Source organism: Phallusia mammillata, chromosome 2 (genome assembly GCF_965637545.1).
Source record: "Phallusia mammillata chromosome 2, kaPhaMamm4.hap1.1, whole genome shotgun sequence".
NCBI classification, from domain to species: Eukaryota; Metazoa; Chordata; class Ascidiacea; order Phlebobranchia; family Ascidiidae; genus Phallusia; species Phallusia mammillata.
The window spans coordinates 22,276,519-22,299,729 of NC_137253.1; the positions used below are offsets into that span (position 1 = coordinate 22,276,519).

At 37.9% G+C, this 23,211-nt stretch overlaps 3 protein-coding genes across 5 annotated transcripts; 1 reads left to right on the plus strand and 2 right to left on the minus strand.

Annotated features, from left to right (window-relative positions):
- Nucleotides 1-5,232: 5,232 nt before the first annotated feature.
- On the minus strand, nucleotides 5,233-7,123 carry LOC145214935 (WD repeat domain-containing protein 83-like). The gene is made up of 6 exons (XM_080083568.1): nucleotides 6,938-7,123; nucleotides 6,620-6,721; nucleotides 6,369-6,565; nucleotides 6,119-6,298; nucleotides 5,860-6,058; nucleotides 5,233-5,602 (listed from the first exon to the last, which is right to left on the minus strand). Exons 1-6 carry the CDS (start codon nucleotides 6,984-6,986, stop codon nucleotides 5,325-5,327), a joined length of 1,005 nt encoding a protein of 334 aa, XP_079939694.1. The 5' UTR covers nucleotides 6,987-7,123; the 3' UTR covers nucleotides 5,233-5,324.
- A 672-nt stretch (nucleotides 7,124-7,795) lies between these two features.
- Nucleotides 7,796-23,157, plus strand: LOC145214930 (centrosomal protein 128-like). Of its 3 annotated transcripts, XM_080083558.1 has the most exons (25): nucleotides 7,796-8,202; nucleotides 8,277-8,478; nucleotides 8,561-8,637; nucleotides 8,702-8,784; nucleotides 8,860-9,042; nucleotides 9,115-9,257; nucleotides 9,325-9,453; nucleotides 9,988-10,148; nucleotides 10,571-10,728; nucleotides 11,079-11,186; nucleotides 11,582-11,709; nucleotides 11,790-11,836; nucleotides 12,159-12,310; nucleotides 12,459-12,558; nucleotides 12,954-13,115; nucleotides 13,293-13,439; nucleotides 13,808-13,972; nucleotides 16,039-16,275; nucleotides 17,392-17,481; nucleotides 17,576-17,678; nucleotides 18,040-18,125; nucleotides 19,573-19,641; nucleotides 19,910-19,953; nucleotides 20,576-20,740; nucleotides 22,153-23,157. In XM_080083558.1, exons 1-25 carry the CDS (start codon nucleotides 7,924-7,926, stop codon nucleotides 22,208-22,210), a joined length of 3,276 nt encoding a protein of 1,091 aa, XP_079939684.1. In that variant the 5' UTR covers nucleotides 7,796-7,923; the 3' UTR covers nucleotides 22,211-23,157. The 3 variants fall into 3 exon arrangements, with proteins under 3 accessions (XP_079939684.1, XP_079939685.1, XP_079939686.1); XM_080083559.1 differs by lacking the exon at nucleotides 19,573-19,641; XM_080083560.1 differs by lacking the exons at nucleotides 19,573-19,641; nucleotides 19,910-19,953; nucleotides 20,576-20,740; nucleotides 22,153-23,157 and adding an exon at nucleotides 19,335-19,566.
- On the minus strand, nucleotides 13,911-16,014 carry LOC145214934 (uncharacterized). The gene is made up of 2 exons (XM_080083566.1): nucleotides 14,084-16,014; nucleotides 13,911-14,006 (listed from the first exon to the last, which is right to left on the minus strand). Exon 1 carries the CDS (start codon nucleotides 15,422-15,424, stop codon nucleotides 14,369-14,371), a length of 1,056 nt encoding a protein of 351 aa, XP_079939692.1. The 5' UTR covers nucleotides 15,425-16,014; the 3' UTR covers nucleotides 13,911-14,006; nucleotides 14,084-14,368.
- Nucleotides 23,158-23,211: the final 54 nt, after the last annotated feature.

Here is a 23,211-nt window from a genome sequence, read left to right on the forward strand (position 1 = left end):
TTTTTCTATGTTAAGTTTTATGCTGTACTTTAACAAAATGTTGACGCGGGCCACTTTAAAAAGGCAAGCGGGCCGCATGCGGCCCGCGGGCCGCAGGTTCCCCACCTCTGGTATAAACCCAAGAGTCGTGAAGAATATGTCACCGGGTCGCACTGGAAGACTAAATTTATTTTACAGCCTACGACATATAAACATGACAATGTGGGCGTTTTGTCCATTCTTTCTTCTATATAGGTGAGAGTAGTTAATTGCAGCAGAACTATCGCATCCCTTTGGTTATTGTTTTAAAGGCAATCACTGACATAAATCTAAAAAGTCGACTTACAATAAATAATATTTTTTGTCATCTATTGTAAGCCTGCTGCTAAAAAATATTTTTAAAATCGTTTAAAATGTTGCGCTCTGTTGCCAAAAATCAGTCTTTTGTGATTTCGCAAATGGTTGATTGTAATAGACCACCAGTGTTTAGTTTTTCTCTTAAAAACGTTTTTATGTGCGAAAAGTTTGTTTATGTACGAAATATTTAATAAAAGCTAAATCATCCATAATTTTATATAATTATTACTGCAGCTCAACTTGGTTACATATTAGGGATGTGCCAAAACCGCAAATGTTCTGTTTGGTCGAGCACCGAGCATCTCACTTTAATGCTCATTATGACATCACAAAAAATCCCCTTTCTACGTTTTAGCTCTACAAGGCCTCCTACATCACCGGCGGTGTTTTATTAAGCTGTACATGCCCAAAAATTACGCCTTTTCCACCATCTAGTGCAGGGGTGGCCAACCTGCGGCTCGCGAGCCGCATGCGGCTCTTTGCCTGGTTTTATGCGGCTCTTACGTTGTTGTGGAAGTTTGGGGCCACTGCGGATTATCGGTCTGGCCACAAACCTTGCCCTGAAACTGCAACCTTATTAGGCAAATGGCTTGATTATGATGCCACATATTCAATTGTTGAACAATGAATGATTCCTCGTTGTTTCGTACAATGCAAATAAGACACAAAGCCCAAGCAATATTTACAACAACGTGTTCCAAAATTAATAATGTTTCAATCCGTTGTTTTTCGGGTTATTACCAACGTTATTTTATGGGCAGACTGTCTATTGGTTGTGGGTTTGAGTTGAGCGATTGTTGGTGTTGAATACATTAGTGACGTCGCAATGAATTTAGTTTCACCACCTTGCATTTTTGTAAAACTCGACGCCTACTTGGGGGCGTGCGCGTTAGATGGCAGTACCGCAAAGTTTAAAGCAGGGAAAATCTTTTAAGTAAACCATTTTTGTCAAGTTAGCCTTCAAAATGGCAGAGAAAAAAAGATTTCAGTACCTCACCAGACATGAATCTCACCGCTCGTTACTGATAGTAAGAGAAAAAAAGGATATTTTAATTTGTTTGTTTGTGTTTGTGGGATTCGTTAAAATGAGTGTTTGTGTGTAGGACAGTGCAAATCATTCATTGTTAAAAATGACTGGCCCGTGGTCTGTACAAGTCAAATTGTGTCATTACTATGTTTGTGTGCGACATTTAGAATAAATCTGGCTAATACAGGTCGCTCATGTTGGCCTATGTGTATAATGTGGCTCTTAGGCATTGACCGGTTGGCCACCCCTGATCTAGTGCATTTTCGTTTTTGTTCATAGACACCCTTTAGAACAGTGGTTCCCAACCTATGGGTCGCGACCCAAAGTTGGGTCGCCTGAAGATTCTGTTGGGTCGCCTGTTTTTGTGACAATAAGAGATTTACTCTTTGACTTCGTTTCGTGGCGTTTTTTCCCCAAGGTTTTAAATCAGGATTTTTCAACTGGGGCGAGTTCAACATTACTGATTGTATGAATATGTAAGCTTACAAGAACTGTGAAACTCAGCTAACTTTATCTTACAAGCAGATAAAGTGTTTGAATTTATTGTGTTGACTGGCGATTGTTTGTGCTTTTTGTGATCTCGAGAGCAAGGTTGGGCATCTAATTAGCCACAGGAAGTTGTTTCGGTTTCACATTTCCTATATAGGCTTAATAGTGCTTCCCAAACTGCGTATTTGTATCATTCAATTTGGTAAATGTAGTGTAATTTGATGTTGAATGTATGATTCTCCTCTACCCAGTAATGCCCTATTGTTTCAACAAAAAAGGGCATTGTTTGCGCATAATTATAATATTATTTTGTCTATGATGTAACAAACTGTTTTAAATTGTTGCTCCAAAATAATGTCAAGACAACTTGGCGTAATAATGGTTAATTCTGTTTGTGACGTCATATTGGCTGATGATGCTTTGAGCCGACTCAAAGGTTCGCGCTTAATGGAAATGTTTTGTCGAAAAAACGAATAGTGTTTGTTTGATTTTTAAATTTTCCAAACTGGCGTAATAATTTTCGAAAAGCATACCTGATATATAGGCAAAATTTCAACCGAAATAATAAGAATGCGTATCCATGGGTCGCGACTCGCGAGAATCCACAAAACAAAATTTTGGGAAGGATTTGGGTCGCATCAAAAAAAGGTTGGGAACCACTACATATGTTAGCAGGGCATGAATATGCAAATTTAACGCTCGGGCCAGTTTGTGCAACTGCTCGGCCGAGCACCGAGCATTAAAAACAGCGATGCTCGGTACCGAGTTCTCGGGTTCTGGCTCGGCTCGGCCCATCCCTATTACATATATTAACCATAGGCTTATATTGGCAAAAGAAGATGTATTTATTTTTATTTACTTTCTGGTATGCGGTATGTTCTTAAAACTATTTGGTGGAAAAAAACGTGCGTAGGCTACAGTGGCGGCTCGTGCCTAAAATTTGTGGGGGTGCTGCTCAAAATTTTAGCCTTTATTGAACATATATAAGTTGGCAATATATAGAAAACCTACATTTATAGTTTTCTAGCCATTGTTTTGTGTAGAAAAACAAGTAATACAAATCTTAATTAGAAACTCCATTGTGACGTAATTTTTGTTACGCAATAATGTACACGAGTGTAAACAGCAGACGATATCATTTGTGTATTTTGTTTACTTGCACAGCGACGGCTTAACACCATAACATGCAGTAATAATGTGGAACAAAAACACACGTGACACAGACTCGAAACTAAGCGGTTGTAAATACGGTAAAACACAACAAGAATATAGAAAAAAAGTAATGATTCGAAAAAGGTCGAAGTATGTCAGTTTGACAACATTTAAAAAAATGGTCATGTTTCATTTAAGTAACCTTATGGTCACAGTCATCGTTTTCAACATATTATATAACACTTCACAGATTATAATTGTCACACAAAAAACTAGCCATACAGCTGTTCATTGTTATCATAACTGACAAATTTAACAACCACTTTACATTTGTGTCAGAACTTGTTTATTTTAACATCTTTTTTTGAATTTTTGTGTACAGACTATTATTTGTCTTTCAGATTTTTAACTGCTATAATTGCTGCTTTATTTGCTGGCAAATAGCTTATAATTGCTTTTTTTAAGTGCAAAACTCCTTCAAGCTTTAAAATTTACAACACTCTCACTTAAATTTAAACCATATTATTAAACCTTGTGCTTCCTTTTTACAACCAAAATGAATCATAAAGTTATAGTTTGGGCATGATAATTGATAGCTTCTTCCTTGATTCCAAATGACAACTGAGAAACTGTTTTTATTTAGTAGTACTAGCACTGCAAGTGCAAGTCTTTTGGAAATAATGGTGTTCCTAACAACCTTTGAAGGACTGTTTTGCCTTTGAAGGACTCATGGAAACAGCAAAAAGGATTTTTCATCCTAGTAATTTCACTTGTCAAAACATCATCTAGATTATTTTGAAAGTAATCATGAACATCAGATCTACAGAAACATTTTCATTTCAGTAACTAGCTTTTCTTTGTCAACAATAGGATGTGCTTGGTGGTCACTACTATCTTGTCTGCAGAATGTTCATTCTTAAGAAACACTTCCTGTGAAGCAATTTAGCAGCTACTGTTTAGACAAACAGTACATGTCCATTATATCAATACTCATCTTTTTCATCATGTCCACGTAAGGGAGTTTCAAAGTTTCCACAGAACAAAATGCAGTCTATTATTTTGGACAAAATTTTTTTCCACTGTTTTGTTGTGTTCAATAATTGAAAGTCTATACGCCTCACTAAGTTTTTCCGTAATATTTACAGTTCTCAAAAGTGAAAGTGAAACATCATTGTCCACATGCTTCTTTAACTTCTCATGTTTTTCTGCTTTCTCACCTATTTTGGCTACATTTGTAAAACCATCTTTTGTCCAGCATTTTTCATCACCTCCAAACAGCAAACATGGAAAACAGAACAGTGCATTTTTAACTTCACAACCACAAAGCCAGTTTTTCTTCCGGGTGCCCAGGTCACACGCTACGTGATTGGTGGAGCTGCGCGAGCCGCAGCACCCTGGCTCCTATTTCGCCCAGCATGTAGCTTTTCAAAGTGCGCATGCGCAGAACCGCAAAACGTCAGAAAACTGGAGCTGCAGTTCCAGCATAGATATCAGAGTTGGGCATGGATCCGGATACCGGATCGTGATCCGGCAGGATCTTCGTTTTTTGACGGATACTACTTTACAGCTGCCGAATCAGGATCCGGATTATCCAATCCAGTTTTTTGTACAACATACTCAGGGAAAATAATATAATATTTGTAAATTTTTGTTGTATAAAATATCATTCTTTCCCCCTTGCATACTGACTGCATACTCCATAGGCCTAGTGCACAAAATAAAATGCATATATACGAGACTTAGGGGGGAAACACTGAATAACTTAACTATAACCAACTAATACTTGGAAACTCAGTTCTAATAAAATTAAAAAAATTTCGGATATTTTTCGGATCGGATCTTATTGTTGCTCGAAAATTTTGGATCAGGATCGGAGCGGAAAATCACAATTCAGGATCGGATTTTGGATCTCAAATTTCCCGATCCGCCCATCTCTGATACATCAGTGTTTCCCCAAAAAAAATTATTTAATGAAAAAAAGGTGATTAGGACGGAAATTATGCTTATTATATATTGCTAAGGAATAAAAAAAATAAAAATAATGAAAGTTATTTGTAATATTATGGTAGGTGTATTAAGTAAAAATATCTAGGGGGTGCTGCAGCTCCGCAGCACCCTAGCACGAGCCGCCCCTGGTAGGCTATTAGTTACCTCAATGCGTTTCTTATTATTTTTGTCGTTATTGGCAGCCATTGTTACAGCGCCATGGCGACACCTGGAGAACGGAACAAGATGATTGCTGTTTATTGTACTCAGAAGGTATGAACACGAAAGTCGAAACACAATTAATAGAACAAAAGGTTTGACCAAACCATGTTGCCTACTCGCTCATTTCGACATCGGGAAGCTCAAAATCCTCTCCGGAATACAGATGCACCTTATCTTCACAGGCCACCATTAAAAGGTTTTGCTCAGGGTGGTGTGAGAGTGAGTGAACAGTTCGATTTGAACGTACTTGCAGCTTATATTTTACAGTGGCATCAATCAAGTCCCATATATATATGGATCCATCCTCTGATCCACTTATTACATGATCATCTTTGATACTAAGGCAACATTCTACCATGTATTTGCTGTTCTTGTGGCCCTTGTACTCGCCTAACACGCACAAAATGTTAACAGGGCAAAACTAAAAAATCCAAGCAAGTGGTACAAATATTTTAGTTGGGCTATTTTGGTATACTAATCAGACATTGTAACAATTGGCACAATCTAATTGTAAGAATTTGTTGATGTATCTGCAGTGGTTTGACATATTTGTTTAGTGCTAGTAGATTGCAGTGAGTTTAAAAGAATATATTTATCAACTCATTATTTAACAGATTTTAGACAATCACAGACTATTTCTGTCTCACCAAGTAACTCTCCAGTAGTAACATCAAGCAATCTGACAGAATTGTCATGAGCAGAACTCAATGTGCACTGGCCATCTTTGGTAAATTTAACACATGTTATTGCAGAACCAACATAGTCAGAATGAAGAGCTCCAGTCCTCAGATCATATCTTCTTACTTTCCCATCAATGCTACCAGTAAGTATCTCATGGTCTGTTACCTGAAATGAACGAATGAGCTTTTGAATAAAATAGTCTTGTTTTTTCAGTAAATTTCCAACCTGAATTGATGACACACTGTCTTTGGCATCATCAATGACTTGTATTGGAGTGTGCTTCCTTGAGCGACAATCCCAGCAGCGAATTGATGCATCAACAGACCCTGACAAGATAACAGTGGACTCTTCATTAAACTCAACACAATTTACTCGACCAACATGGCCACGAAATCTTCGAATAATCTGCAACAAAGTGTTGAATTTTCAATCGAAAAATAAAATACATGAGCTATTAACATAAATCAATAAATACTTGGCCAGAGCCAACGTCCCAGTACATAACAGATTTGTCTGATCCACATGATGCAATCTGACAGTTGTCATTTGACCCTGCAGCATCCAAGACATCATAACCATGACCGGTGTACTTTTTTATGAGCATCTGAGTGGTTGGATTCCATAGTTTGATTGATTTGTCATTTCCACAAGTCATACAATAATTTCCATCAGCTTTTCCAAAATTTTGTGTTATAAATTGATATCATGTTTAACACTTTGACTTACTATTGAATCTGACAGCTCTTACAGCTCCTTGTCCACAGTCAATGGTATGTACGAGTTTAGTTGGAACCTGCACTTTCTTTGGTTCAACTGGTTTTGTTTCTTCTATAGTAAAACAAGTTCTTTATATTAACAGAAGTTTTGCAATTAAAAAGAATATCAACACAACACACAGGTGTGTGCAATTAAACAAACATACAATTGAATATGATGTTGACAACATTCAACATTTGTGTGGTCTTTTGGCAAAACTAATCTAACTTTAATATAAAGATTGATCCCAATTCCCAAACAAGCAAATACAAGAATTATTTAGCAAACCTTTGCGATCTGGTTTATTTGCAGGTCCTTGATACGGCCCCTGGTACATTTTGCAACAAAACTGCAGTTAATTTTATCAACATTTACATATTTAACGACGTTGGGTTGGACAATAATTGTAAATTAAATCCTAACACTGCCACATATTCCAAACACAACACATCGTAGTGCTAGTGATCATACATAAAAATACACATGTTTACTGGAGCGTATAAATAATATAGGTGGTGTCAAAACTTGTAGTCACAAAATATAACTTTTTGTAAAAAAGAATGCGAATTAAATAATTTTACTTTATCATGAATAACGCTGATATTTTTGTTTAGTTTAAAATGTAAATCTTTTGTGAAAAAATTCATCTTATCTTAAACAAAATAATATCCATATTTGACACGCCGTATGCTACAGTTTGCAGTTGGACAAACACAACAGAGCGGTGTATTCAAAAGTGGTTCAAGCAATGTTTGGTCATTTGGGGATTTTAGGACGATTTTGCAAATTTTATTAGCATTAGAACTTATAAGCAATAATAAAACATAATCAGAAGTTAATTTTTGTTCGTTTTCTAAGCTATACTATATTTTAACTGTTGTCATCATTGGTAGTTTGTTTGGGTATGTATTGTATAGTGTACTTTTATAAAATAACTTACCATTGATACAAATATAACATTTACATGAAATATAAACTTTACTCAATTTCCACTACTACTGCTACAAGATGGTGTAAAACTTTGTTTAAATATCTTGCCCTTTACTGTGCGACTGACATTATATATAACTAACAAAACATGGTCATTTTCGAGTTTTCTGTTTGCTTTGTTAAGTATGTAGTTCAGTGAATATAATTAATTTATTCTTATAATTTCTTATGTCAGATACAGGATATGTAGCATCTCTAACATACATGTAACTGGGTAGTCTGTTCTGCTTAAAGTTTTACCAGTCCTTAATACCAAAGTAACGCATCAGACAAAAATCAAAGTCATGCCCAGAAAGAGGCAAACATATGATTCATCTTCAAGTGATGGATCATTTCAACAAAACTTTTCATCGAGCAGAAGAAGATTGCCTTCACCTCCACCCACTGGAATACTGAGAAATGCCAATCGCCATGTAACAATTGTTGATCCAGCTTCAATGAGCAGAAGGGTTGACCGAATCGCAGATAGTTTAGAAGACACATCTAGAAACTTGCAAGGCGTTGACACTAAGTTGTCAGATTTCAAAGATGTACATGATGACAGCATGTCAGCTTTAACAAAGGTATGGATCTGATACATGTACTATATTTACCATTGATCTTTGGTTTGTTGTAGTTGTATTGCACTTTTTAACAGCTTCAGGAAGATTTAGAAGGTTCCATAAATCGACTTCGTACCACAAGAGAGAAACGAGCAACAGGAAGGCCAACCCAAACTCAGAGTTTGCATCACAGTGATTTATACCGCAGATCGGCTTCTGCATCAAGAGTAGGGCAACCAAGAGAACCAACATCACCAATGAAAGAATATGAACATGATTTTAGTGACTACTCAACAGGCAATGTTCCTTTTACATTTTCTAAAAACCATGTAAAGAAGTGATGCATATATTTATAGCTGACATTTTTCTATTTTAACAGGAAGAAGTTTGAGAAGACCTGCAAGCAGTTTAGGAATATCAAGGAAGCGTGAAAATGTAGAACCATATTCTTCTGGTGTAAGTTTAATAATTTTGCTTGTCAATTATTACAGATTTATCTCTATTCATAACATCACTACAGGTACGTGAAAAAGTTTTGAACCTATCAGCCAGTCAAGTACGTCTTGAACAAGATATGAATGATGAAATAGCACAAAGAATGAGGTATACATTTGCTCTTTACATTGAAAAATGAGATTATTACAGTGTTTTCTTTACTCTGCTCCATTTTGTCATTAGAAATCAGGCAGATACAAGAAGATCTTTAAGAGAACTGAATGACACTGTTCGAGGTGAAAATGCAACAGATCGTGTTGAACGTCGCCTCAAAGAAATTGAGAGAGGAATGCAGGCAGATCGCAACAGTGCCACTCAATTTGCAAGTGACATTGCCGGTGATGTACTGAGGAGAAGTCAATCCAAGTATATCTAACTTTTCCAAAAAGCACTAGTCAGGATGGAATGGGATAAATTTACTCCATTGACTTGTTTTAGGCCTACCGAAGAAGAAGGGGTTGTAAGAGGGCGTCTCCTGCAGGTAGAAGCAGGCAAACGTGCAGTTGAAACAGAACTTGAAGCTACAAGAAGGAGATTGGAACAATCAGAGGGCGGAAGAGAAGCCTTAATGTCACAAATAGGTTGAAATATATTTGGAACATAAGCTACTCTAAAATCCTCTAGTGTTCAACGCAAGTGTTTTATTAGGGGAGCTACGGGCGTTGATAAACCGTTCTGACAAAGAGCGGATTTCCTTGCAACACCAGGTCGAACAGCAAGCACTTTCACAACGTGCACAGTTGGAGAAAGAGGCAAACACACGCCAAAAACATGAAGGTACTAATCACCGATCTTGTGTATTTGGTCACTAAGGAACGTAAACAATAGCTGAAGTTAAACAAAGGACTTCGACAATTGGCGGAGTCTTGTTACTGGTTTAGGTACTAACATGTTGCTTTTAATTGATTGAAATCAACTCATATTTGTCATTCATAATGTAGTAAGTGTATACGAGATGGGCGGTCCTAAATAACTAACGGAAGGTATTGGCTTCCATTAAGACCGTAGTTTGCACAGACGTCGCCATACGAAATATCTATTTTACTCACTATGCACCGTAATATGACGAATAAGCGCACGGTTAACGTGATGATTGTCCGTGCCGGTCGCTATATGTCCATGTCTCGCAGTGGCTGGTAACTTTCATTGCCAACAGGCACAAATCAAAATACACTTAGCTGCTAGCGACATTATATCGAATGATTTTTTTATGCCTGTCTATATATTCACTACACTTAAAAACACTTGTGAAATAGTTAAGATCTTCCTGTTTTTTCCACTTTTTTGCACACAAACACGGTTTTCACTTAGTGTCGGAGAGGCAGGAACGTGACCGGATGCGACAAGAGAACGAAATCGCTGATCTCCGTGCCGCCCTCAAGCGGTCGGCGGGCGTAGTTCAACTCGATGAAACGCGCAGGGAGTTGGAGAAGAGCGAACGGCAGAGGCAGCAACTGTCTGACCACATAGAGGTGCCTGCAAAGACGACTTTCTATCTTTTTGATACAGTACTTTGCTGTAGCTTATTTCCCATTTCTAAGCAAACAAGAACGTAACTTTAATTTCCCAATCAAAAAAGTTTCATTTTTCTGTTTGTACCTGTTTAGGTTTTAAAATGAACTAACTGTAGCATAAAAATACAAATAAAAAGGTTCATGGTAAAGACAAGTCTTGAATTAATCTAAATGAAATGTGTGAAGTTCGTGTGGTGATTTGATATGATCTAGTAAATTCAATCATTGTGCAACATGTTAAACTTACAGTAAATGGAATTTACCAAAAATAAATTACGTTGCAAGTTTGCACCTAAAAATACATGTCCGTTTATTTTAAACAACTGTTGCAGGACTGTAATTAATCATTTTGCGTTTGTCAAATGTTAACTCGTTTCCAGGTGCTGACCAAGGATCTTGAAAAGAAAGAGCAGGCACAGGCAAGAGTCTTAAACCAACACCACGACTTACAGAGAGCTTACGACGAATCTGAGCGTGACAGAGATCGACTCTCACTCCAGCTTGAAGATGCCCTGCGTAAACTCAAGGAACAAGCAAGGTACCTGAACTGTTTTGATGGACTTCGTATGTGCCTTATGTTAAACGAACCCTAATCATTACGTCGTGATTCTAGTTTTCGGTTGCAATGTTTGGTTTGAGTATGTAGTACCCAGGACCTTCACAATATAAAAGCATGTTTTATTCTTCATCAAACAATAAAACTTTCAGAGATTTAAAAATATTTACTTTAACCTACAAGTTTTCTGGCAATTCTGATTTTAAACTATTGTCTTTTGAAGTGTCTGGCGTCCCTATTTAAATTTTGTATTTGCAGGAACAACACCAATGTACTTTACTGTCAATGCAATGTATATCCAGCTATCTTAAAATTCAACTCTTGTTGCCTAGGGATACCGAAAAACATGTAACAGACTTGCGACGCGTCGAACAATCGAAAGGCGATTGCGAAAAAGAAAAGGAAGAACTCAGGAGCGTTGCTCAAGAAACCATTCGCCAGTAAGTTGACTTTGTGCTGATTGATTGCGATGTGATGATGGATTGTTTGTCGACTGATGACTTCTGTTTTACTCGCTAATCTATTGTGTACAATCACAAGGTTTGTTTTGATTGTGGTACTGGTCTTGTAATTCCCGTTTTTATGTGAGTGCGACAATGGGCCCACGAGATCTGTCCCAACAATTGCGAACTGGCTTACGTATAGTAATCGCTGCAGTCCTTCTGGCCTTAAAATAAGATTTCTTTGTGATTGGAATGCCTTTACAGGAAGTGATTAAAGTATTTGAAATACTCAACAGCAATACATTTGAGACAAGCCAAGTTTTGGTCAATAAAGCTTTGACATAATAGAACTCTCTTTCTTCGACTAAGCTAACGCTCTTGTCACAAAACAGATGGAAGACCAAGTGCCGGAAAAACGAAAAGGAAATTGAACGACTGCGGGAGAATGTTGAACAATTGACGACAAGAAACGAGGAGATGGTGAAAGAAAACATTGCAAGCAAAACTCAAGCCAACAACGGTACAAATGTCTAAAATATTTATGGTCAACATGGTTATCGTTGAAGTTCATATTATTATCAAACGTGATTTTTTTCGCAGCTTATCAGCAGGCTGAAAATCTTAGAAAGGAGATGGAAGATTTAATTGTGAGTTGATGCGGTGTTGGTGGTAAACAAACAAATCATTTCGAATCGACATTGATACCCTAACTCTGAAATTCAATACAAAACATTCGCAAAGAACAGCGCCATTTTTATAATTTTTTGTCAAACAATGGACAATACATCATAAAATTACTCTACTTTAACGAAATTTTGGTTTTATTGTACTACTAGTTTTTTGTTTTTGTCTTGGGAAAGTTTTTCGACCCCCTGCATTCATATTCATTGGGTTACAATACAAGTTTGACGTAAAGCAAATTTCATCACGCTAGTTGTCGCTGTTGAGCACTTGTGTTTCAATCTGCAGGCGAAACGTGCTGACTTGGAGGAACGCCTTCACCGCCGCGAGAATGACAACGAGGAGATTTGTGAGGAGAAAAGAAATTTGCTGCGTCAGCTGAATGACGCGGCACAAACCGCCGACAAACAAGATTCCAAACTTCGTGAACTGAAGGAAAAGTGGGTGACGTAACAGTGTTGAAAACAAGTTGTATCTTAACAAAACATGACACACGAACGGGGACTTTCTGTTACATTCTTCGACTTTTTTAGTCTATTGAGGTACATAACAAAACTGGAAACATGTCCCATGATTTTTTTTGTTCAGGATGACGTCATCAAGCGTTCGACTTGTCCAAATTGAGGAAGAAGCTAAAGGGTCAAAATCGATGTACGAAGCTGCAAAGAAACAACTTACAGATTTGCAGGTTTGTTAAAGGAAATCAAGCCACACATTACTTTGTATTGCAAGTAAATAAGCGAGAACGTTAGTCAGGCCTGACAAAACTTATCGCAAAATTGCAATTTTTCCTGATTTTTGTACCCCTGTTATTAACGTTTTTAGAAGGTTTTCTTATCAGTTTGTAATTTATTCATGATTTTTTTAAAAATATTTTTTCATTTATTAACCGATTTCTTACATTTCATAACTTACAATTGACTGAAACTGGATGAGACGAGATGACAAACTTGAAACTAAAAAAATGACATAAATTTGAAAAGCCTTTTGGAGCCTGTCTTAAACTATTTCACGGACTCCAATGCCGAACTGATTTGAACTTAAAATTATTAATTATTCCCGACCTTTCCCTATTCATTATAGAGCGAACTACGTGATGTGAAAATACAAAACGCCGACTTGGAATCTCGATTGGCGTCTGAGAATCGGGAACGTCACGACGCACAAAAATCTGCTCAGGAATCCAACAGCCAAATTATGGCGATGAAGTCCGAACTCAGCGCGGTTCACAAACAATTGCAAATAGTAAGAATGTGTTCGCCTTTATGTTAGGTAACTAGGCAGAGAAGACTCTACTCTTGTTGCCAAGCTTTAAACGGTTGGTAAAACTGTTCTCTTATAAAAAAAATGAATATCCTTCACTGCCTTGTAGCCTGAGAACAGGGTCGACCAATCATTTTTACCAGCTTGTAATCTGCGCAGGAACGGGACACCCACAAACGGGAATTGCAGGATCTACGTTCTGATATTCACTCAGGTGAGGTTGGAAAGATGGAGGCAGTGCAGAGAGTGAGCAAGAAAGCCGATGAGGAAAGAGCATTTCTGGAAGGCGAAATTCATCGGGTTAATGTAAGATATGATTCTGCATGTTGGTGGTCTTGTATAAATACCCACATATTAAAATTAAGCATTACTTCGTGTCAACAGTCAACAGATTTTGTTAAAACGTTCAAAATCGTACTTGAAGTATAGGCTTGTATTTCGGCGATTTAGAAGTGTACATGAGTTGTGAGACAGAAGTCAACCACTGGCTTCTATTCATGTTAAAAAATCAATATTTATGTATTTGTAACAACACCCATATTTTCTTCAATTGAATAGTTTTCTAGAAGTTGTCCGAAATCGCGACAGTTAAACACGCTTCCCTAAGTATCTAAAAACGATATTTCTACTGGATTTTTAACATGTTGACCTCTGACACTTAATATCATTTTTAGATGGAAGCTAATGAAGCAAAAGCTGCAACGCGCGAGGCACAAAAACTTCTTGCCAAAGCTAAGGAAGAACTGAACCTTCTCGGCGAAGAGGCTTCAAGATTGGATGACGACAACAGAAAAATGAGAGAAAAATATCACATCGTAAAATCGTCGTACGAAAACAAGGTGGTGTCCATATTTCCAAAGTCTTTCATCAATGCTTTGTTGTTAAAAACGTGTTACATTGAACTGCCCTCGAAATGTACATGTGCGACTTTTAAAACCACATAAACGTACCAGTATAGTCTTGATGCAAATGGAAGGAAGTGAATGTAAAAATGCTCAAATTGGTGTTATCCTATGACATATAAGGTTTACAGAATTTTTAGCTCTTCCGGCAGTTTTTTTTTTTTTATTGTAATATGCCAACGTTTCGATGTCCCATACGAAACACCTTCATCAGGGTAATGACATACATTGCAAACACAAGTTATTATAAAGCGAAAAGGGCGGCGAAACACACACAAAAAAGGCGATAGAAATAACGCAGTGCGCACCAATGGTCGTGTGATAACACCTGGCTCAATGGTGCAAAAGCGACCGATAAGTTATCGGCATTAGAACGTCCGTTTTAACGTTCATCGTGTTGGTGTGAGAATGTATGTTCCACGACTCCAGGAAACCTCGCTTGTGAAAATCGGTTTCTCTAGCTAACACCTGGGCAGCAGAGAAGTTTATGGTGTGACCGAGGGTAGTAGCATGTTGTGCTAATGCCGATTTTTTAGCATCTTTCTTGGCTACATCCCTCTCGTGTTCTTTACGGCGCGTATTCAGAGATCTTCCCGTTTCGCCAATGTAAATCTCCTTGCACTGTTGACATGGGATCGCGTACACCACACCCCTTGGTGCGTTTGTATCAATGGGATCTTTGGGGTGCGACAGCATCTGACGTAGGGTGTTGACTGGTTTAATCCCTACTGAGACCCCAAAGTCGATTAACATGCGACGTATTACGTCTGTTAACCTAGGAATGTATGACAAGGTAACAAATGTACGCTCTTTGGACTGAACCTTTTTCCGAGCACCCGTGGTTTTTCGGTCACGGAGGATCCAGTTCGGGTAGCCATTTAACCGCAGGGCCTGGTGTACCCTTCGTAATTCGGTTTGGAGCATTCCGGGTTCTGTGGTCAACCTTCGGGCCTGATCTGTTAGCGATTTCACCACAGCTCTCTTGTGGTGTAGAGGATGGTGAGACGTGAAATGCAAGTAGCGCCTGGTGCTCGTTGGTTTGTGGTACACTTGCGTGGAAAGTCTCCCGTCTGTTGCCTGTAATACCTCCACATCCAGAAAGGGAAGCCGGTTGTTAGTTTGCAATTCCATGGTAAATGCGATCCCTTGTTGCACGTTGTTTAAGTGATCTAGAAACGCTGTAACCTGGCTAATATTGATGATGCAGAACGTGTCATCCACATATCTTTGCCAGAATCGTGGTGGTGTGGTAAACGTTTGGAGAGCGCGTTGTTCCACCGACTCCATGACCATATTGGCAACCACCACCGACACTGGAGAGCCCATGGCCGTGCCATACACTTGTTTGTAAAACTGGCCTCTAATGCTGTCGCACCCCAAAGATCCCATTGATACAAACGCAGCAAGGGGTGTGGTGTACGCGATCCCATGTCAACAGTGCAAGGAGATTTACATTGGCGAAACGGGAAGATCTCTGAATACGCGCCGTAAAGAACACGAGAGGGATGTAGCCAAGAAAGATGCTAAAAAATCGGCATTAGCACAACATGCTACTACCCTCGGTCACACCATAAACTTCTCTGCTGCCCAGGTGTTAGCTAGAGAAACCGATTTTCACAAGCGAGGTTTCCTGGAGTCGTGGAACATACATTCTCACACCAACACGATGAACGTTAAAACGGACGTTCTAATGCCGATAACTTATCGGTCGCTTTTGCACCATTGAGCCAGGTGTTATCACACGACCATTGGTGCGCACTGCGTTATTTCTATCGCCTTTTTTGTGTGTGTTTCGCCGCCCTTTTCGCTTTATAATAACTTGTGTTTGCAATGTATGTCATTACCCTGATGAAGGTGTTTCGTATGGGACATCGAAACGTTGGCATATTACAATAAAAAAAAAAAACTGCCGGAAGAGCTAAAAATTCTGTTAATACGTTATGCCTGGCAGCAACAGTGTATTCATATAAGGTTTACGTTTGGCAATAATACATTTCCACCAGTGTGCCGACGTTGCCTTGGAGACTAACCGCGCTCAGCAAATTGAAGACACGCTGCTCACATCACGTGACCACGTGCGACGCCTCGAACAAGAAGTGGAACAAGCCTGTAGCGCTCTCTCGCGGGAAGTTGCCGCACTTGAAAGCGCACTGGATCTTGAGGTGGAAGACACTACACTGGGCGAACCGACAGATCGAAGATCGCGTGGTGATGGTACCAACTGGGCTGTGGCCCTTAAGGTTAGTATTGCTCAAAGAATTTATGCGAAGTTTACATGTAGAATTTGGTTGTTAAAGAGGCTGTTGAAAGACTTATATAAGGGTTTTTATACGTTTTTTACTCGTTTGTCCAATTTTATAAGCGGCCCGAAAATCAGCGTTGCCAACTAAAAAATTAGAATTATCAGTGTTGCCAAATCATTTAAAGTGGCCTGGATTTTTTACTCGCCTGTAGGCACGTGCCTACTTTGCCTAATGATTAATCCAGCACTGCCTAAACTTAAAAAAGAAAAAAACACAGTTACATTTATACATAGGAAGGTAATTAAGTTGCTTGTGCTTCTACGTCTTTGAGCTATAGATTGTATCCTTATACGTTGTTTTGGCAAAAACAATCTGACCGCTGAAGGCGACCAAATTCACTCTTCGTCAAAAGGACTTTAATCGTTAGCTGTTTGTCTGCAACAATGTCTACACGTCACTGAGAAAATCGGCTTTATTCGCGTTGCTCGTAATAATCCCGTGTAACACACCTCCGCTATAACACGCAGTAAGTATCTAAGGTGGCGCGCAGACTAGATGTGGATTAGCTTGAGGAACACAACATAGTTCACCTTCGTACGACACCAGGCTTATCCTGCCTCTTGTCATAACATCAGTTTAATGTCCGGCGTAAGCTCGGTGATATTTTCGCTGAAAGACGATGCTCGTCTGTTGTGTTATTGTCGCCCTGTCGGATTAAAACCAATGAACTGATGCCGGATCAAAACGCCGACTGTGCAACTTGTGGCGTTCCGATTTTACGGTGGTTTAATTAGTTAACCCATACACTTAATGTATATATCACTCAAAATTTTAGTTTGCGATTTTTTTTCAATTGCGACAGTTGCTCCCCAATGACTTCAGAAATTAATTTTACCTTTTTTGTTTTTCAAATTGAAGCAAAATCCTATTTACCTTCCAAGTTTAAATGCACAAACACAAAGATTTGTTTGCTTGAGCCGCTTTTCTCTTCTAAGCCCCGTGCCATAATTACATTTTTTGCTTCAGTCATAACCTTTTCGTTTACAGAGGTTTTGTTAAAGATAGTCCACAAAACCGAAGATAAGCTAACCAACCTAAACTTGTTTTCTACAGCGACGACTGGAAATCGTCAAGAAAGATCTAAAACACAAAATGGGCGACAGGACAAAAGTTATCAACGAGCTAGACAGAAATAAAGAACAGGTAAGATTGATCTACGGTGCTAGGCCAGTTTGCATGGCGTTTTTTTTTTGCTTAAAGATGTGGCAATAACTGTATATTATTGACATTTTGACAGATGAAGACCATGTGTCGGTCGATGGATGACGATCGACGACAACTAATGTGTGAAGTAACGGAGCAAAATAAGTTGGTTGATACATTGAGCAGAGAAAAGACATGTGAGTATTTTAGAGTCCAATTTTCGCAAATTATTTTTTCTTTTGAAGTTGATAGATTTCTATGCGATACTTCTACGATAGTGAAACTTACATATTCTTTATACTGATATTTTGTTTATTATTCTAAGCATTCCTTGCGTTGCGCCATTTAAAACAGTTAACAAGGTCTGGTGCAAGAATGGTCAGCAGGCCAACTACTTTTTTTAGCTTAACTATTATTGCAACTAGAAACCTGATCTACTCATTTTGCCCAGTATCTTTATACATGCGAAACGGAAGCGGGGCTACATGTTTTTGTTAAAACTTCTGTAAGTTTTGTCCAATGGTCATGACAGTGTTTAATTTACTGCGAAACTTTTAGCCTTACTTTTGGAGAACAAAGAAGCTCGTATGATCGTTCACGACCTTGAAGATCGAGTCGCCAATCTCACCACAGACCTCGAAAATGTGAGTTTCCTTAAGGCGTTTTGCTTGTGTTTGTTGAAGAGGTTGCTGTGTACCATGAAACCCAAAGTTTGGTTAACTGGTGTTAGTGAAGATTTGACTGCCTTAAACTTTTCTTTGTTACCGAGCGAGCAAAACATAACTCTGGTGATATCTTTTACTAATACCGCAAATCAGTTTTTTACATCGCATCGCTCTTTGAAGTAAAACAGGAATGCCCTGTTTTTTGACAACTTGACCAAATACGGTCCGGTGTAATTGATCACTTACTGTACGGAATGCCACTCACTGTAATTATCTGTACATAGTAGATCTGCACACATGTAATTTTCTATTTGTGACGCATGCCCGCACAGCGTCAATACGGCCGCTGTTGTCGAAAGCAGTTTTAAAACTTTTTCTGCAAAAACATGCATTTGTTTTGAGTTAACTTATTTACAATTGATTTACCACAGTCCTGGCTTTTAATAGTAGTACCCAAAATTTGGAACAAAGGCTTTCGTAACACAAAGGTTTTGACTACTTTTATCTTAATAAGATAAATGTAAGATTAATAAACACCTTCAATTTGTACCCAAATTCATTGGTTCCCAACCTTTATCGACGCATTCCTCCCCGTAACAAGTCAAAACTTTTTCATTCCTCCACAATAGTCTACATCAGGGGTCTCAAAACTCAAACTGCTTTGAGGGCCAAAAACAAACTTTCAAGTAAGCCGAGGGCCGCACTATCGAAACATTTGTTACAGAGTAATATCAACAATCATATTGCGTTCTTAAAAAGGGAAATGTTCATTAATGCCATTAGCTTTATTAAAAAACAATGTGGTAATTAATAACAAACAAATATACAGTGCAACAAAGTGAAAGAGCCAACTGTGGTTTATTGCTTTGTGTGAAAACAATGGCATACAGTGACATATTAATGAAAAACATATGACGCAACAATTGTAATTGCTGATTTTAAAGATGTGGTATTTCGATCATGCCATTTAAACGTTGCATATACCACTACTAGAGAATGATTGTATTGTGTAAACTGACTGGTTTGGCAGGGTTTTCCGCTTGAGTAAAACACATCACTTCTAAAAGGTGCTTCGCGGGCCGCACAAATACCCTTGGAGGGCCGCGTGTTTGAGACCCCTGATCTACATAGTATAGATACTAAACCATACAAAATTATTCAAAATCGAGTATTTTATCAACTTCACAGGTTATATTCCCAGAGCTAAAGTGTCTATTTACAAACCACATGTACAAATGAAAGTGAATTCCTCCCTTGAAGTTTTTAAATTCCTCCTCGGTTGGGAACCACTCCTCTAATTCAATTTACATCTAGGGAGTAATATTCACTGCAGTAATGTATTTGCTAACTTCACATCACTTTTAAACCGTCACGAGTGAATGCGTGCATTGTTTCCACCGTGTTTTCTTGTTTGTTGCATGAGTAGAGCAAACTCCGGTTTCTGGAGAACTTTTCCATGGACTTGCCGAGCAAATTAACCAGCGTCGACCCCGAGGTAGAAAGAAACTCTTGTTCTTTGTTTGTTTTAGATTCCTAATTTGCGTGTAGTGTTACCCTGTTGTGATATATACTAAACACAATTGTATAACGCTGCACTTCTTCACCTGAGCAACTTTTGCACTCCAACGACGAAAAACGAAAAATCTTGATAATACATTAATGTTAAAATCACTGACAACTTGGTTCCTATAAAATGGCGATTTTTTTATATTGACCTTTTTTGCTATCCACGTTTTGGCAGCTTTTGTTTGCTTGTTTAACAGGAATCCCAAAAAGAACGCGAACGAATTCAAGAAAGATATATGAAGTAAGGATGTATGACCTATATGTATATCACGTATGTTTATCATTTGTCGGAAATTTGGTAACCCACGTCTAAACCATCCCACAATTGATTAAAATTAACACAAATTATAAAATTGGTCGAATTTTTCTAGTCCATCGTCTGCGCACGTCCACCTGATAATTGTACGCTTGTGATATAAGTGCGGACATTAATCTCGTCGACTTACATAGCCCGAAGCTGTCATTTAAATGGTGACATCATCAACCGATTCTCATGTTGTTCTGACGACCTTAAGGTTGTAAAATTAGGTTTTTGAAAATTATTGGCCAATACTAATCCTGTTAGAATTTTCAAAGTTTTGTTTTTAGAATTACATCACTGCTTTTATGATTAGTTTACAAACAAAAGTTAAAATAAGCGCAATCGGCCTGCCTTTATTTTATATAATGTCCGAATTTCAATTATAAATTATGTGTTGAAAGTACATAGCAAAAGCGTTACTCCTCTGGTGTTTTTTAATACATCTTTATTTTTGAACTTTTGTACAACAACGATAAAGTAAACAAACTAATTAGGACTGGCGCTTTTTTGGCATGGTTTCTACTAGGCGTTTATGTACAAACACGAGTCTTGACCACTTCAGGTACAAAGACACGATCGAATCCCTACAAGCCGAGTTGGAAGAACCGAGATGTCGAGGAAGGGGAAGTCCCGATCGCAATTCCGGTTCGTTAAGGTTGGGTCCGGGGAAATCCCCTTCACCCATCAAGCGAGTGACGATCTCTGATTCGTCTCCAGTCATCCACGGGTAAAACCTTTTTTTAGTATTGTATTTGAGAGCGAACCCTATGTGCTAAGTTTGCTCGTTGCCATGGTAGTTGAGTAACAGTTAAACATCAAAAACAAAGATTTTTAGAAAAATAATTTTAGCAATAAAATATTTTTTTTTTAATTTTTTTGAACAGGGTTTAGAGGGAGATACGAATCAATAAGTTTGATTTCAGTTTGAGTTTTATCTGTTTTTCATTTGATAGTAACGTCGGATTTGTAGCAAATGCCTGATAGTAACGTCGGATTGTGGCAAATTAGATTGAAACGTTAAACCGCTGTTTTTGCCATGTTCAGCTCTATAAAAAATGTATTCACTGTTTAACAACAAACAGTCCACTACATAATTTAGTTGACAGGCAAATATTGATAAGAACAGTTTGTGATTTTATCGCATATCGTTTGTGGAAGCAATTCGAAACGTTAGTCGAATCGCGATATACCGTGATCACCACAAACCATAAATACCGAGTCCGTTGCAGTTTCGCCTTTCCCAAATCCTATCGGGCCGAGGATTAACGAAAATGTGCTCCATGTGAAAGATTATGTGGTCTTTAAGATACTGTGAACGTGATTTAGAAGTCCTGCACTACTTTAAAGGCATTTTTACACAAATGGATAAGCATGCCTTCGACGGACTAATTTTACGAAAAAAATATGTTCAAATTAGATTGTGTTTTTTTATAACTCAATCTAGTAATTTCAAACTTTTATTACCTGAATCAAAATGTGATTTCCAAATTTCGATGAACGAACTCGAAAACTGGCTGCCACATTTTCGACTCTTAATGTGAGTTGTGCTTAGAAATTCTTTGAATCTGTATTGGGGCGTTCACAAAAATTCGCTAAACGATTTAACATGCGTTTTTTTTACTTTGTCTCGCACATAAATTACAACATTCGTTTTGTTTTTGAATTCAAAGTACGCAGACTGCTTATCTTTAATAATTTGCAGCAGTTACGATCCCAGAAATATTAAAGACGCCTTTAAATGACCATTGCAAAGCAAACATTCTATGTTGTATTTTTTCGATCGCATAACAATCACATACAAAGTTTAACCTGCTTACAATTAAATATTTTCTCAGCTTGCTGACAGGACACAGCTTTGTTCGCATATACTTGGTATTTTGGCATTGTGTTATTATTTACATGATCTCTTTGGTTATAATCTGCAACCATTTTCTGAGCCGTCTTTGCTTAGCTGTAATTTACCATCAAAAACGCTGTTGTAGAAAAAACAGTGGGTTTTGCGGAGTACATGTTTTATCTAAAACGTGAAAATATAACCTTTGTAATTTAAATACCTCCCGATTGGGCAAAACCTATTTTATACACTACATCTCACATGAGGTCATGTTAAAGGTTTTAAAGACGTTGATTTTGCAACAGATATTCGTCGGCCCGACCACGCAGCTCCTCCCCAATGTTGCCGGAAAAAGAGCGTTAAAAATCACACACCTGCGTTATTGAAGACCTCATCTTGACGAACGTGATACCTAACTCGACTTTAATGGAGTTGCTGATAAGTTGTACGCAACAAACGGTGGTGTAAATTTATTTCAATAGAAGTTCAAATTTTGCAAGAAATGTCTCGAAAATACTTCAAGCATGTTTTGTTTTACGAATTATCAGCACCCAAGAACACAACCTTCAAATTATGTTGTTTTTTAAATAGCACTGTGCTCAAATTGGTTACACAACACAAATACCTCCAGTAATTTTCTGCACGCAGTACGTAATATCTAGATAATCCGTTTAATCTCAAACTAGTGACGTCAAAGCTTAGGTTTTGACTAAACAACATTCCAATCAACCAAAGTACCCTTTTACTGATGAATTTGATTTTTTAGGCTTGTTTTTTCCACGAGGTGTTTTATGTACACTAGCATTTTCTATGTTTTACTTGTGTGCAAGAATGTTTTAGAGCAAAGTGAAATAGGGATATTCAAAGATTTTGTTTCTTCACAATACTATATATTTTTGTATCGCTTTTATTGTTGTATCAACTTCATGTATTCCTGTGTGCCAAGCAAACCAGCGTAGATTTTATCCCACAGAGTTTTAGCTATGTATGTTTTTGTGCCTTTACTTACTTTTTACATTACCACCGTATTTTTACCGCTTGTCCGCCGAATCCACATATTGTCTAGACTTTGAAAGGTTGTTGCTTAGCACACTTTGAGATTCGACCACGAAGTTAGGGATATAAAACTTATGATTATCCCATTACAAGCAAAACTTGGCTAAAATCGCTCATTCGTTTGTGATGTGAAATCGTGTTTCAAAGATTTTCAACTGTAAAATCTAAAATTGCGTCACATACCTTCTTGTAACACACAACCAGTAATTTCGATTTGTCCGAAGATAAATAAACGTGCCAATGTATAACGGTTACAGCTATTGTTTGCATTAAAACAGTCTTTCAAAGGCCAATTGCTGTGGCATATG